The sequence below is a fragment of the Saccopteryx bilineata genome, chromosome 10, assembly GCF_036850765.1.
Source record: "Saccopteryx bilineata isolate mSacBil1 chromosome 10, mSacBil1_pri_phased_curated, whole genome shotgun sequence".
NCBI lineage: Eukaryota > Metazoa > Chordata > Mammalia > Chiroptera > Emballonuridae > Saccopteryx > Saccopteryx bilineata.
Genome location: NC_089499.1, coordinates 57231008 through 57247611, shown reverse-complemented (window position 1 = coordinate 57247611; position 16604 = coordinate 57231008). Strand labels below are relative to the sequence as shown.

Here is a 16604-nt window from a genome sequence, read left to right as displayed (position 1 = left end):
GAAAAGTGAGCCTGACTGGTGGTGGCACAGAAGATAGAGCATTAGTCTGAAATATCAAGGTCATCGGTTCAAAACCTGAGGTTGCCAGCTTGAGCCCAGAGCTGCTGGCTCAATTCTGAGGTTTCTGGCTCAAGCATGGGGGTCACTGGCTTGAGTACAGGGTTGCCAACACAATCCCAAGGTTGTTAGCTTGAGCAGGGGATCGCCAACATTATCCTGAGCTCACAAATTGCACCTGGAGTGCTGGCTCAACCCCAAGGTTGCCAGTTTGATCCCTGGTCAAGGCATGTATGAGAAGCAATCAGTGCATGACTAAGTGGAGCAACAAGTTGATGCTTCTCTCTCTCTCTAAAAAATAAAAAAAGAGGTACAGACTTGTATATAGAAAACCCAGTTTCAAAGAGTATGTGCCAAAGTGTTCATTGTGTTCTTTTTTCTTTTTAAACTTAAAAAAAAAATGTTTTTAATTGATTTGAGAGAGAGGGGAAGAGAAATGAGAAGCATCAACTCATAGCTGCGTTACTTTAGTTGATCATTGATTTCTTTTCTTATGGGCCTTGACCAGGGCTCAAGCTGAGCCAGAGATCCCTTGCTCAAGCCAGCAACTTTGGACGCATGCCAGCAACCTTAGGATCCTGTTAATGATCCTGAGCTCAAGCCAGCAACCTCAGGATTTCAACATGGTATCTCAGTGTTCTGGGTCAACACTCTATCCACTGCACCACCACCAGTAAGGCTATTGTGTTTTTTTCTTGAAGGTGGGATTATGGGGGAATTTGACAGTTGTTGTTTGATTCATTTTCTTTGATGATCATATTCGCTTTTATAATTAGAGGCTGATGATGATATTTTTAAAGTCTTTACTAGATGAAACTATATAACATAGTCCTAGAGGTAGAGATCTATTAGAATAGTTTTATTGCATTATCGGTAGATTTTTTAAAGACAAACATTTTTATATCAGTGACAAAAAATACTATTAGGTCTTATATTAGATAATTCAGTGTCATTATCTTTGATTGGGTAAAAATATAAGGGCTAATTTGAAGTTATTTAAAACTTGACTTGTTAAAATATGTTAACCTCTCTTATTTAATCATTTTTACCTTTTTTTTTTTAACCTACAGCTTCGTAATGGGAGGAATCCTTTAGATCTCATCGCTCCAGGTTCCAGGCTAGAACGTCAAGCGTTCCAGGACTCATTAAGCACTTGGATTGTTACTGTCGTAGAAAACATTGGCGGAAGGCTGAAGCTACGTTATGAAGGACTTGAGAGTTCTGACAATTTTGAACATTGGTTGTATTACTTGGATCCATTTCTTCATCATGTTGGTTGGGCAGCTCAACAGGGATATGAACTTCAGCCCCCATTAGGTGAAGAGTAATAAATATAACATTTTTTTAACCATTACATAATTGTTATATTTTTATTAATATTTGTAGGACTGAGAAAAGCATTCTGCATATCAAAAAAGCTTTTGTTGTTTTTCATAATAGAGATATTGCAAAAAATGTATGTGGAATTTTTATTTATTTTTATTTTTTATTTATTTATTTTTTTTTGTATTTTTCTGAAGCTGGAAACTGGGAGAGACAGTCAGACAGACTCCTGCATGCGCCCCACCGGGATCCACCCAGCACGCCCACCAGGGGTGACGCTCTGCCCACCAGGGGGCGATGCTCTGCCCCTCTGGGGCGTCGCTCTGCTGCGACCAGAGCCACTCTAGCGCCTGGGGCAGAGGCCAAGGAGCTATCCCCAGCGCCCGGGCCATCTTTGCTCCAATGGAGCCTTGGCTGCGGGAGGTGAAGAGAGAGACAGAGAGGAAGGAGGGGGGGTGGAGAAGCAAATGGGCGCTTCTCCTACGTGCCCTGGCCGGGAATCGAACCCGGGTCCCCCACACGCCAGGCCGACGCTCTACCGCTGAGCCAACCGGCCAGGGCTTGTATGTGGAATTTTTAAATTAAACACTTATTTTTCTTTTAGTTTTATTGCTCTTGTAATTTGCCACACATACTGATATATGCACCTCATAGACTTCCGCTTCATGTCATACTGACCTCTTACCAAAATTAAAGAAAAATTCCCTTTGTAGCATTCAAATAGGTGTGTGAGTGGGACAGATCTTGGGTTCAAAGCAAATTGTTGATTAAGAGATTATAACTAGAGTTACTGTTTAAATAAATTTGTATCTATTATTATGTCACCCAGTTAGGATGTTGTATTATGTCATTTTGTGGATAATCTCACTATAGGTATTTTCACCATACTTAACTACCTGAACAGAGGAGACAGAGTACTGAGGTGAACATGCAAGTCCTTTGAGTGAATATGGAATAAGTAGGCATGAACCCTTTCGTTCCCCAGTGGAAAGGGGCTTTTTTATTTATGTGAATGCTTTCAAGAGTTACTAAGTGTGTAATTTCTGTCATTCTTTAAAGTTACTTGTCTTGTTTTACTTAAAGCCATCAGACACCTAAAAAATGAAACTGAATGGCAAGAAGTCTTGGCCAAAGTGAAAGAAGAGGAAGAAGAGCCATTACCATCTTACTTATTTAAGGTAAAAACAAGTAAAGTAATTTAAGGGAAATGCAAAGCATAAAATAACCCCTGGCGTCAGAGGGAGTCTGAAGGGGGGAAGAGGTTTGAGGGCTGGACTGATGGTCATCCTTTTGTCTTCTAAAAATAGTCTAGGTTTTCTCCCAAAATTCTCTGAATGTGTTTTGAGCCTTTTCTATTCTTTGAAAAAATTTAAAATTTTTATATATTTTATTAGTTCAGGTGTACAGTATAGTGGTTAGACATTCATATAACTTACAAAGTGATCTGCTCCAATAAGTCTAGTACCCATCTGACACTATACATGGTTATTATAATATTATTGATCCTTTTTCCTATACTGTACTTCACATCCTAACAATTTGTGCTTTTTAATCCCTTCCAAGTGAAGGGATTTTCTTTTCTACTCTTAACTGCATAGCCCCTGACTTGTTATCAAATAAACTTGTTTTTTCTTCAGGTAGCCTTTGTGTGCCAAATGTAGAGTAGGAGTGCCTCCTGTGATTTTATTCCTAAATAATTTTTTTTTAGGGAAAAAAATTATAGGATTAAATTATTTACCAAAAACTGGGCAGTTTCATTATTTTAATTCATTGAAAAAAGTATTCAGCTATATGTGAGTATAAAATTAATAGGAAATACTGTATTTTTATTACCTCTTGGTGTTTGCATTTCAGGACAAACAAGTAATTGGTACACACTCATTCTCTGTAAATATGAAATTGGAAGCTGTGGACCCCTGGTCTCCTTTTGGTATCTCTCCTGCTACAATTGTTAAGGTAAAATGGGGGCAGCTTTCTTGGTAAAAACTCCTGTCAGGTGACTGGTTTAGGAAATTGGGAGTATTCTGATTTCAGGTTCTACTGATCCAGCCCAATGTTTTTCCTAAGCTAGGAGGCCCGAATGACTGCTGTACACATTTTGTATTTGTACTGCCCACTTCTCTGTGGCCTGTTTCTTCTCACCTTGCTTGCCCCAGCCATCCAAAGCCTGGGCACCAGAGTAGAGGGGTATGCTTTTGATGAGGAAGGATGTTTAACTGGCAGGTGAGCCTTGGTATCTGGAAAGTGTGGAGGTGAGCAGTGTCCTCAATGTCTAGCTCACTGAGCTGAGGAGATATGTGGGGCACAGGTGATCAGTGTCACCAGATCTGCCAGTTGGGTTGCTCCAGCCATGGATTCTAGGTTCAGACTTTAATATTTTGAAAGACTGATAAAAGTAAGGCTCATATTAGGGGTAATCGCAAGAATTGGGCAGGTTGTTAAGGCCCAGTTACTCAGTTACTAGAACTGGTGCATAAAGGAGAGAATTGCAGTTGAAAAACCCATTTACTGAAAGTAGAACCAGAGTCAAGTACAGCTAGAGGAATCGTTGCTTTGTTGCTGAATCAGCCAACCTGTTGAGATTTCAAGTTTCCTTGCCTTGGAAGATTATTCTTAGAGCACGGAGGGATTCTGAACCTGTAATGGGGTCAGAAGGCTTTAACAGGCATTTGAGGACTGTAGCGTGGTAGAAGCCAACAGAGGCTCAGCAGACCTCTTTGGCATTTGAAACTAGGCTAGGGACTGAAAATCTAATATATTGTGTAGTTGACTGCACACTAAACCTAAACTAAATTTTGTTTGGAACCATAATACTTGGATTTGAATCCAGGTTCTGCTTGTTCTTGGCTGTGTAACATGGGGCAAGTTAACCTCTTTTTAAACTTAGTTTATCTGCAAAATGGGATTGATAATGGTGTCTACCTCATTAGATTGTTAGAAAGATTAAAACTGAATTAATACATGAAAAGCATTAAATTAAAATAGTACGTGACACAGAGATAACGTTTATCGAGTGTATATTATTATTAATAACCACTGTAGCTATGAACTTTGGTAGCATGTTCAGCTATGCCAAAGAAATGACATGTGTGTGTGTGTATGTGTGTGTACATATACATAAAACCATTCATCTATTTTATCAATTAAATTGTACGTACAGGTTTTTGATGAGAAGTACTTTCTGGTGGAAATGGATGATTTGCGACCAGAGAATCATGCAAGGCGATCTTTTGTGTGTCATGTCGACAGTCCTGGTATTTTCCCTGTTCAGTGGAGTCTGAAGAATGGTTTACACATCATCCCCCCTCCTGGTATTAATTTGTTCTGTTCTGAATTGTTTATCGGGAATTTCCCCTGAAATGAGATTCATCAGATGGCATTACCTGGATTGTCTGTTCTTCTTTCTTTTCATGTCCCAAGCCTATCCTTAACAGTTGTGAACCCAAGAGAAGTAAAAATGAAGGCCTAGATCCCATGTATTTTCATATTTAAAAGTTATAAATTAAGTTAAACTATTAAGCATGTTCTGTCCTCCTACCTTGACAAATGCGTCTTCATGACAAGTTGGTGTTCCATGCAGGTTCCTTCGTTCCTTCCATCTTGTTTCTGTTGGGGTCAGAGAGGCCTTGGGATAGGATGTGTAGTGGAAGCTGGGACTGACTTACGAAAAGAGACATTAGAGCTCGAGCTGGGAGGTAGATTATTGGTGATTTTTAGGTTTCTGGACTTCATTTTTGAAGGAGACTCTTCAGATTCCAGAGAAAGGTTTATGATCAAGAGTAGGGTGTAGAGAGGCTGTAGGTAGGAAAGTAGCAGCTCATACATTGGTATTTGCAATGTTGCAAAATACGATCTTTGACTCTTTAATCAAAGCTCATCAATATGACTTAGTTGAGCTTGAAAGAAATATTAAATATTTTTTTAACTTGGAGTATCTGGAACTGTCAGACATTATCTGATTTTTATATCAGCAAACCAGATTGGCAGTATACAGTATATCCTTTTTCGTAGGCTTTGGTAAAGCACGGCTTTACTCTAAATGTTGACTGCTGGAACATGGGGCTGAAAGTGCTCTGTGTGTTAGCAGGAGTCATAAACTTAGAACCTTTGCCTTCCATTCAGCTTTCATTTATCTGAAACTGCTGTCTCTTCCTTTAGCGCCTAAGTCATAGTAGAATTAATAACAATTGTGGAATGTTTGCTACAAACCAGGCACTGGGCTTGTCACTGCGGAGAAAGACGTGACCTAAACACATTTCCTTCAAGGAGCAAGTGACGAAAACAGTAACGGAGCTTCCCAGGTTCTCCTTCATCAGTGAACAGAGAGTGGTAGTGCCTTCTGGGTGGTGATGGGGTGAGGGACTCATATACAAGAGGAAGTTCTTGTTTTGCAAAAAGGCTCTGGACATCCCAAGTTCTTCATCCTGCCTGTTGCCTTTATGTGAAAAGAAAAATCAATTATTAAAACTGTTGGAGCTTTCAGCATTGTTATGGACAACTCAACTGTCTTTATAAATAGAAGAAAAGTATTAGAATATATAATTGGAAATGGCAGGTAATTTACTGTGAGGAACTGAGGTGGAGGCAGAGGGAGAGTTTGATGCCAATCTCATTTGGATAGAAGACGTGATTGCAGGAGCCGTTTGGCTACAGGATAGCATAGTCTTGAATGGCCTGCTTTGTGCCTGTGAGATATTAAGATATTAAGCTCAGGGCAGAGAGCAGCTTAGACACAGTGGCCCAGTCCAGGTTCTCGCACACAGATGCAGAGACTTCTTTCAGGAAGCATGGTAGACTTAAGTGGGGAGTTAAGGTCTATTTTTTTCTGAAATGAATTTATGATTCAAGTTATAAGAGCATTGAGATTCTGTAGGACATGAATCTGAAAACCAGTGCCAAGATTGTTGTATTCATAAGATATGTTTAAGGAAATGGCTTTAGAAAAGGGGAAAAAAAGTCTACTGATTAAATAGTACTGCTGTCTCTTCCTTTAGCACCTAAGTCAGGGGTAGTCAACCTTTTTATACATACCACCTACTGTTGTATCTCTGTTAGTAGTAAAACTTTCTAACCGCCCACCAGTTCCACAGTAATGGTGATTTATAAAGTAGGGAAGTAACTTTACTTTATAAAATTGATAAAGCAGAGTTACAGTAAGTTAAAGCATATAATAATAATTACCTACCAAGTACTTTATGTCAGATTTTTGCTAATTTTGGCAAAATAAATCTTTATAAAACAATTTACTATAGTTAAATCTATATTTTTATTTATACTTTGGTTGCTCCGCTACTGCCCACCATGAAAGCTGGCATGCCCACTAGTGGGGGGTAGGGACCAGGTTGACTACCACTGGCCTAAGTGATAGTAGAACTGATAACAAGATTGGATTTACTGGTACAAGTTAAATCCAGTTATAGCTGTCTTAAATTTTTTGGTAAATTGGCAGTAACTAATCATATAAAATAGTGCTCAAAGCCCTGACTAAATAGCTTGGTTGGTTAGAGTATCTTCCCAATATGCAGAGGTTGCCAGTTTGATCCCCAGTCAGGACACATGCAAGAATAGATTGATGTTTCTGTATGTCTGTCTGTCTGTCTCTCTCTCTCTAAAATCAATTTTACAAAAATAGTGCTCAAAATAAATGCCTAATTTGAAACAAGAGTTTTGAAATTTATCCAAAGAACTGTATTGTTATATAGTTGACCACATTTACTCTTTTTTATAAAACTGAATGCTTTGGATTTATAAGGTGTTTTTCCCTCTCTCTAAAATGATCACAGTCCCCAAATTAGGAAAATTAGATATTGTGAGTGGCCACTGGGTAGAGCTGTAAAGCCAGGCGGTCCTGTGTGGTGTGAATCATTGCTGTGCTGTCTCTCTCTGCCTAGGCTTCCCAGGCCAGGACTTCGATTGGGCCGACTACCTCAAACAGTGCGGTGCTGAAGCTGCTCCCCAGAGGTGCTTCCCTCCGGTGAGAAGCCCGACCCCTCTTAGCCACTGCTTCCAGGCTGCTAAAATGGTCCAAGGAAGAATCCATTCACTGCAGAAGTTAATTTGTTAATAGTATTTAATGAGGTTTATTTTTTATTGGCTGAAATGTGAATTTAAAATTTTGGTTCATAATTATCTTTGATGGTTCAATAATATGAAAAAATATTAAGTGAAAAAAATTGTTAAACCTATTTTTAAATAGTCTATAAAATAATTGTATTATTAATATAATAATAAATTATTTATCAAAATAAAACCATGCACATGGCTTACAAAGCCAACCTGCGGTTAAGAGCTTAGATTAGAACATAAAACAATAGTTCATGCCTGGGCCAGATAGCTTGGTTGGTTAGAGCTTTGCTCTAAAGCACAGAGCTCAAACAGATTAATGTTCCTGTCTCTTTCTCCCTCTTCCTCTCTCTCTAAAATGAATAAAGAAAAAGAAAAACAGTAGTTCCTTTTCCTATCCCTTTCCATAGTTTGCCTGCCCAGAAGTATTCACTTCCTGTTCTTCTTACTGTTATTCTGATAGTTAAACTTAGTTATACTTCTCATTTTCAAGATAATAATGCTACTGTGTATTGAATCATTAATTTTAAACATGTCTATTGGTTCTGCATTATGGTAAATAAGCATTTAGCTCTGTATTTTACATAACCTTTCTCCCCTGTCTTACCTCTACCTCTTTCCATTATAGTTATATTGCAATTTTTGGTTAAATCTGAACTGAGTATTTACATTATCATGTACATTAGGTATTATTTACAACTGAGCGCTGCAATATTTTATGATTGCTTCCTTTTTAATTTGTCCTTGTTTTTTATTGCTTAATTTTTTTTGTTTTATTGCTGGTTTTTCCCACATCTTCCAATGGCCTTTCATAATCCACAAAGGCAACCACATTAGGAAATCTGTCATTCCCCTCTTTATAAAACAATTTGTTTGAAAGATGGGAGAGACATGGATAATATATGCAGAAGTTCCCTTATCTGACTCTGTCAGACAGATAATTAGTGGGTTAATTGAAAGTCAAATAAATCAGGGAATCATCTTTCTGACGAAACAATCTACTTTAATTCAAGAAATATAAATATGCATTCATTTGTTAACCTTTTGGTAAGATTTTTCCTTTGAGTATAGATTGTCAACTAGTGTTCCCTGGAGTCTTTTCTTGCATAAACTATACCTAACATAAATCCTATGATTTTTTTTTCCCAGTAGAATGACAACTGATACTTTGAAACAGTGTGAATGCAGAATTCTCATGCAGCTAATCACTTCTGCAGGTGTCTAAAGTTCTTCATTAGCACCTGTTGCTTTGGCTTCATCCACCTGGAAATGGGCCCCGAGTGAGATGACTGTGCAGAGCACAGGCACCAGTGCCCCTATGTCTGGGTCATATAGTCCCATGTTTGGAGCTAAACACTCACACAGCTGCCTTGTACTATTTCCCTGAATTCTCTTTGATCCATCTAGACCTGTGTTATTTTCTTTCTAGTTAAAGGGTTTTCTTGTTGTTTTAGGGTAGAGGGGTTAAAATACAATATATTCTCTAGCTGTGTTTTCTTTTTCTCACATCCCTGGCCACTCTGTTACCCTGATGTAGGATATCTATCATCTAGTATTTCTCTTAGAGACATCCCTCTTAGCAGCCTCCATGCTCTCACCCTAGATGGGTTGCTCTCTAGGCCTGCTGTATAGTTTTAATGTAGAAACTGCTCTTCATTGCCACCTAAGGAATTGACCCTCCCCTATCTGTTTTGTGTATCTTACAGCCTCCTGTTTCTTTCTTGGTTTACTCTGATAGAGCCCCGGCTCTCAGCAGCTTCCTGAAATGGGATGCAAAGGAGGCAGATTTTTTTAAGGCTTTGCATATTTGAAAATGTCTTCATTCTACTAACTTGATTGTTTGGATAAATCAAACAATTTTAGGTCAGAAGTGATTTTACTTGAGAGTTTTGAAAACATTATTCAGTTGTTTTCTACCTTCCAGTGTTGCTCTTTCTACCTTCCAGAGAAGTTGAAAGCCATTCTTAGTCTTGATCTTTCGTATACAACCTGCCTCTTCCTCCCCGGAAGATGACAAAATCTGTTACCACCTTTCTCAGTGATGAGGCATAGTATGGCCTGTCTTCATCCACATGCTAGGTTTTCAATGAGCATGTTCTCACTGAACATTCATACCTCTCTGTGCTGGGAGGGTCTCTTGAATTTCCTCTTTGATTTTCTTCCATTTCTCTCTTGTCTTTTTCTAGAATTTATTTTTTTATTTGTGTGTTGGGCTTCCAGATGAGACCTCTACTTTTCTTACTTTTTTCCTCCTGTTTTCTGTTTGTTAGTCTTTTTGCTTTTCTTTGTTGTTGTTGTATTTTTCCGAAGTGAGAAAGGGCGGGTGGGGGGAGACAGACAGACTCCCACATGCGCCTGACCAGGATCCACCAGGCATGCCCACTAGGGGGCGGTGCTTGGCCCCTCTGGGGCATTGTTCCGCTGCAATTGGAAACATTCTAGCACTTGAGGTGGAGCCCGTGGAACTGTCCTCAGCACCCGGGCCAACTTGGCTCCAATGGAGCCTTGGCTGCAGAAAGGGAAGAGAGAGAGAGAAAGGAGAGGGGGAAGGGCATGGGCGCTTCTCCTGTGTGCCCTGGCTGGGAATTGAAACCAGGATTTCCACATGCTGGGCTGATGCTCTACCTCTGAGCCAACCGGCCAGGGCCTCTTTTTGCATTTCTTGATGGAAGATTTCCTAAATTTTATCTTTCAGCCCTTCTTTTGAGTTTTAATTTTTATTTTATTTTATTTTTTGGACAGAGAGAGAGACAGGTAGGGACAGACAGGAAGGAGGAGAGATGAGAAGCATCAGTTCTTCATTGCAGCTCCTTAGTTCATTGATTGCATTCTCATATGTGCCTTGATGGGGGGGGAGGCTACAGCAGTGTGAGGGACCCCTTGCTAAAGCCAGCGATCTTGGGCTTCAAGCCAGATACCTTGGGGCTCAAGCCAATGAGCATGGGGTCATGTCTATGATCCTGTGCTCAAGCCAGTGACCCCATGCTCAAGCTGGTGAGCCCATGCTGAAGCCTGATGAGCCTGCGCTCAAGCCTACGACCTCGTGGTTTCAAACCTGGGTCCTCTGCATCCCAGTCTGACACTCTATCCACTGTGCCACTACCTGGTCAGGAGAGTTTTTAATTTTTAATATCACAGTTTTGACATCTAGAACTATTTCTGTTCTGAATATTTGGTTTTAATAGCATATTATTCTTGTTTTAGGATGTGATAGTTTTATCACTGAGAAGATGTTAATTATTCCTGCCTTTCTGGAAGTTTTCGTCTTGTATAATCTTTTTTTTCACATTGCTTGCTTTGTCTGTTTTGGTCTCTAGCTTTCATATATTTAGTTGTCCAGTAATTCTTGGTTGGTTGCTTATATTTAAGAATTGTGGGGGGAGAGTCAGGCACTAGCACTGGCCAGGCAGCTCAGTTGGTTGGAGCATCCTCCCATTACACCAAGGTTGTAGGTTGGATCCCCTGGTCAGGGCACAAACAGGAAGCAACCAGTGAACACACAACTTAGTGGAACAACAAATGAATACTTCCCTCTCTCTGTCTCTCTCCCTTCCTCTCTCTGTCTCTAAAAAAAAGAATCACCGAATGAATGCATTAATAAGTGGAACAAAAAATTGCTACTTTCTCTTACTCCCTCTGAAATAAATAATTTTTTTAAAAAAAGAATGGGGAACTAAAAGATAAAGCTGATTAATAGTTCTGAGTATGTTGGTGGGGCTGGTCAATCTTTAACTTTCCTATAGGGGGGAATCTGGCTGGTCATTTGTTGGGGACACTTAATTATATTTTTACATGTTTCTTCTTGGGTTTATTATGTTACTGTAAGAAGTTTCTTCTAGTTCCTTGCACAGAGAGTAGAGGCGGGGCTGGATCTCTCACATCCCATACATAAAACCCTGTTTGGGGCAACTGCATGCATGCCTTCAACAGTTTCCGTGCCTCTTGCCTGGGGTCTTACGTGTTACCCTCTCTGGAGGATAAATCTCATCATCTATAGGGGGGAGGAAGGGACATGCCCTGAGGTGTGGAGTGAAGGAGCCAATAGCATGACCTAAATTTCAACAAATCTTTTTATTTTATCTCTTTCTCTTCCACCTCTAGTCGCCTGGTACCTGGTGCTGTCAGTTCTTAACTTTCTTCTCTCTCAGCTAAGATTTACATTTCTTTAATCTACTAATAATTACTCTGGGCAGTATTCTAAATTTTAGCTTATAAAATGTTGTTTTCTCCTGTTTATCCTAGTAGGCTTATTAGTCTTTAAACAAAAAGCAATTTAGTTTTAGTTAGTTGTCAGAAGGCAGAGAGAGCAATCAAATACAGAAGTTCAGTTCTTTATTTTTACCTATTTACAAATTTTTAAAACATATTTGAAATGATCCTTTTAACTTTTTTATAAGCATTATTTATCCTGATTGCCTTTCTTGATATTCATAGCAGTAGGAACCAGGCAGTTTATTGTACGATGGGGCCCTTTATGGGAGGGACAGCGAACCAACAGTGGTGAGGAGCCATTTGGTTCAGGGCACAGAGCCTTATGTACTTTATTTTATAGAAACCTCATAAAGAATGACCCAGTGAGATAGTTTTCTCAGTATCATCTGACATATGAGGAAACTGAAGCAAGAACAGTTTATGTAGCTTGATCAGGGTCACACAGGTAGCAGTAATGCAGGTATATATGACTTTAGAGACTGCCTGTAACACTGAGAGGACATTTTCCCTTTACTTCATTAAGAAACAAAATAAAATAAATATGTAGCCTTAAAGTATTACTCTAGGGTTAAATATCACTTGAAAAGGCCTCGCAGATTAGCAGGAATTAATACTGAGTATATTTTGCATTGATTCATTTATTTTCTAGTCAACTTCTGAGCATGAATTTAAGGAGAACATGAAGCTTGAGGCGGTGAACCCTCTTCTCCCTGAGGAAGTGTGCGTTGCCACCATTACTGCAGTGCGAGGCTCCTACCTGTGGCTCCAGCTGGAGGGTGAGTGCCTGTGCCCCTGAGAACCCTTCCATGGCCACTCTTCTTTGCCTTGTCCGTTCACCCTATAACATAGTTGGTCAAACTTAATTGATTAGCTAAAAAGGTATCTTTTTCAGGTACTTCTAATTTATAATGCATGATTCTAAGCTAAAAATTTCTTGCTCTTGACTTTCAAATTTTAGGAAATGAATGTGAATAAAAAGCCTTTACTACAGAGTCCCCTATTTTCTTGAAGGGGAAAGTATAAGTCAAATAGGATATATTTTGATCTGACCAAAATATATGAGCATGAACATTAATAACTAGCTTATTCAAGAGATATTTTGGTTGTTCCCATCCATTAGAAGCAAAAAATATGTAAAATTTAAAAAATGTATTACACTAAAACTAATAATATTCAACCGTTGGACAGGTTTGTGGGCAGAAGTGCTGGGTGAGTACTCAGTGCTGCAGTTACTGTATATGTCACTGCAGACGAGGCACCTCAATGCCTGGGTTTCATTTCTGTTCAGCTGCTAACTAGTCACCCGGTACCTTCTGCTTCCAGTTTGTAGAATTGGCATTTGATACTTGATATCGAGGACAGTATTGCATATAGACTTTCAGGTATTTTTAACCCCTGCTGAGCTACCTGCCTAGGTCACTTTCTGATTTGAATTCGCTGATCTGTCTTCTGGCTTGTCTCTAAGTATTGATACAACTAATGTTCTCATTGAGTAGAAATTTCACTTTTGCCTTTGTTTCTTAATTATTTCATGGAGTTTATTTGTCAACCATGCGAACGATACTGCGGATAGTTCTAGTTGCTTATTTGCTGTTCCTTAACAAGGGTCACCCTGTATATTCATTACCCATTTTGGTCTTTTTGCAGCTGTCCATGAGAGCCATTTACCTTTGTTCTTAATGTTTGTCATATGTGAAAAAAGTATGACTTCTGTGTAAAAAGAACTTGTTCAAGAGACTTTGCTGTAGAACACTGATTGTCTAGGAAGTAGTTTATGAAGAAGGGCATTTAGTGGTATAAAAAAATTTTTTTTAAATCCAAACAGGTTCTAAGAAGCCCATCCCTGAATGTATAGTGAGTGTGGAGTCCATGGATATATTTCCTTTGGGCTGGTGTGAAAGCAACGGCCATCCTCTCAGCACTCCTTGTCGAACACGAGGTACCTATTTCTGGGCCAAAGGGTTGGTTGTTAAATAATTTGTTGTGTGGCTGCTACCAATTAGGATGAATCTAGGTATTTCAGAGAAAAATAAAATGATGTTCTGGTTATATGTTACTGCATAGGAAATTAATTATTGCAGCAAACATTTACTATCTTACAGTTTCTGTGGCTCAGGAATCTGGGCACAATTTAGCTGGGTCCCCTGGTTCTGCCTCTCACAGGCTGCCGTCCAGGTGGCAGCCAGGGCTCTCGGCATCTCAAGGCTCAGCCAAGGGAGGGTCTCCTCCCAAGTTTACATAGAGGGTTTTTGGCAAAAGTACATTTCCTTGTGGACTGCTGGACTGAGGGCCTCAGTTCCTTGCTGGCTCTTGGCTGGAGGTTTCCCTCAGTTTCTTGCCATGTAGGACTCTTCATAGGGGAGCTCACAGCATGGCAGTTGACTTCCATCAGCCACCAAGTGAAAGAGTCAGAAAGGTTAAAGATGGAAACCAAAGTATTTCTATAACCTGATGTTAATAACTAATCACCCCCCCCCCTTTGTAAGAACAACTTTATTGAGATATCATTTATATAACATAAACTTTGCTCTTTTAAGGTCCTAGACTGACCTGTGGTGGCACAGTAGATAAAGTGTCAACCTGGAATGCTGAGGTTGCAGGTAGAAAACGCTGGGCTTGCCTGGTCAAGTCACATACAAGAAGCAGCAACTATGGTTGATGCTTTCTGCTCCTTCCCACTCCCCATTCTCTCTTTCTAAAATCAATAAATAATTTTATTTATTTATTCATTTTTTTTTTACAGAGACAGAGAGAGAGTCAGAGTGAGTGATAGACAAGGACAGACAGACAGGAACGGAAAGATGGGAAGCATCAATCATTAGTTTTTCGTTGCGCATTGTGACACGTTAGTTGTTCACTGATTGCTTTCTCATATATGCCTTGACCGTGGGCCTTCAGCAGACCGAATAACCCTTGCTGGAGCCAGCGACCTTGGATCCAAGGTGGCGAGCTTTTTTTTGCTCAAGCCAGATGAGCCCGCGCTCAAACTGGCAACCTCGGGGTCTCGAACCTGGGTCTTCCACATCCCAGTCTGACACTCTATTCACTGCGCCACCGCCTGGTCAGGCTAAAATCTTTTTTTTAAATAAAGTACAGGCCCTGGCTGGTTGGCTAAGTGGTAGAGCATTGGCCTGGCGTGCAGGAGTCCTGGGTTCGATTCCGGCCAGGGCACACAGGAGAAGCGCCCATCTGCTTCTCCACCCCTCCCCCTCTCCTTCCTCTCTGTCTCTCTCTTCTCCTCCCGCAGCTGAGGCTCCATTGGAGCAAAGTTGGCCCCGGCACTGAGGATGGCTCTGTGGCCTCTGCCTCAGGCACTAGAATGGCTCTGGTCACAACAGAACGACGCCCTGGATGGGCAGAGCGATGGGCGGAGAGAGCATCGCCCCCTGGTGGGCATGCCGGGTGGATCCCGGTTGGGCACATGCGGGAGTCTGACTGCCTCCCCATTTCCAACTAAAGAAAAATACAAAAAATAAAATAAAATAAAATAAAATATATATATATGTTTGATACTTGATATCGAGGACAGTATTGCATATAGACTTTCAGGTATTTTTAACCCCTGCTGAGCTACCTGCCTAGGTCACTTTCTGATTTGAATTCGCTGATCTGTCTTCTGGCTTGTCTCTAAGTATTGATACAACTAATGTTCTCATTGAGTAGAAATTTCACTTTTGCCTTTGTTTCTTAATTATTTCATGGAGTTTATTTGTCAACCATGTGAATGATACTGCGGATAGTTCTAGTTGCTTATTTGCTGTTCCTTAACAAGGGTCACCCTGTATATTCATTACCCATTTTGGTCTTTTTGCAGCTGTCCATGAGAACCAGTTACCTTTGTACTTTATATATATATATAAAGTACAGCAGGTCCTCGAATAGCATTGTTTGGTTCAACATCATTTTTTTTGTGATGTTGATGAGATGCCATAGAAACAACTCTTATTTATATCAGCCTGTAGTAAATTGATTATCATTGCCAGTCTGGTATCCAGAGCAGTCATGCCATTTCAATACCTACCAGCAGTTTGTGAGGGTTCCACGTTTTAACTGTCCCTGTCCTCGTCTTCTCCAACACTTATTATCTGGGGTTTTTGTTTGTTTGTTTTTTATATAGCCATACTGGTGGGTGTGGAGTATTATTTTAACTATGGTCTTGATTTGCATCTCCTAATGACTAGTTATGTGGAACATCTTTTCATGTGCTTATTGACCAATTACTCTATCTTCTTTGGAAAAGTGTCTATTCAAGACTTTTGCCCATTTTGTAATTGGGATTTTTTGTTGCCGAGTTGTGGGATTTTGTTATATATTCTAGATATCCCTTATCAGATATATAATTTGCAAGTATTTTCTCCCATTCTTTGGGTTGCCTTTACCTATCTTAATAGTGTCCTTTGATACACAAATTTTTTAATTTTGATGTAGTGCAATTTATTTTTTTTGTTGCCTGTGCTTCTGGTGTCATAACCAAGATATCATTGCCAAATCCAATGTCATGAAGATTTTCCCCTATTTTTTCTTCTAAGAGTGTTATAATTTTTACCTATGATGTTTAGGTCTTTGATCCATTTTAAGTTACTATGTGGTGTAAGGTAAACGTCCAACTTCATTAATGTGGATATTCAGTTTTCCCAGCACCATTTGTTGAAAAGACTATTTTCCCTATTGAATGTTTTGGCACCCTTGTGAAAATCAGTTTGGGTGTTTTTTTTTAGTATCTATTCCTGCTCAGAAAATATTCATAAGAATTGATTGACCTAGGGAACCTTGAAAATATTATTTTTAGTCTTTGTTTAAAGACCCAAAAATGTGCGTTAGTCTAGATAGTCAGACATATCAGCACTTACCAGTACTTATAGTACTTGTAGTACTTGCTATTTAAATATACATATAACCAGGTTTAAAATATGCTAATGTTACCTTAATACATATATAAGTTTTCCTCT

The 16604-nt window shown here is 39.6% G+C and overlaps 1 protein-coding gene across 5 annotated transcripts in view; it reads left to right on the top strand.

The window, feature by feature from the left end:
- Positions 1-16604, top strand: part of SFMBT1 (Scm like with four mbt domains 1) — a 199188-nt gene that overhangs the window by 160488 nt on the left and 22096 nt on the right. For all 5 annotated transcript variants that reach the window (XM_066244497.1, XM_066244501.1, XM_066244499.1 and 2 more), the window contains 7 exons: positions 1128-1374; positions 2464-2558; positions 3235-3336; positions 4541-4691; positions 7272-7354; positions 12305-12431; positions 13481-13594. In XM_066244497.1, the coding sequence (XP_066100594.1) occupies positions 1128-1374; positions 2464-2558; positions 3235-3336; positions 4541-4691; positions 7272-7354; positions 12305-12431; positions 13481-13594 (919 nt within the window). The remainder of the gene's footprint in view (positions 1-1127; positions 1375-2463; positions 2559-3234; positions 3337-4540; positions 4692-7271; positions 7355-12304; positions 12432-13480; positions 13595-16604) is intronic.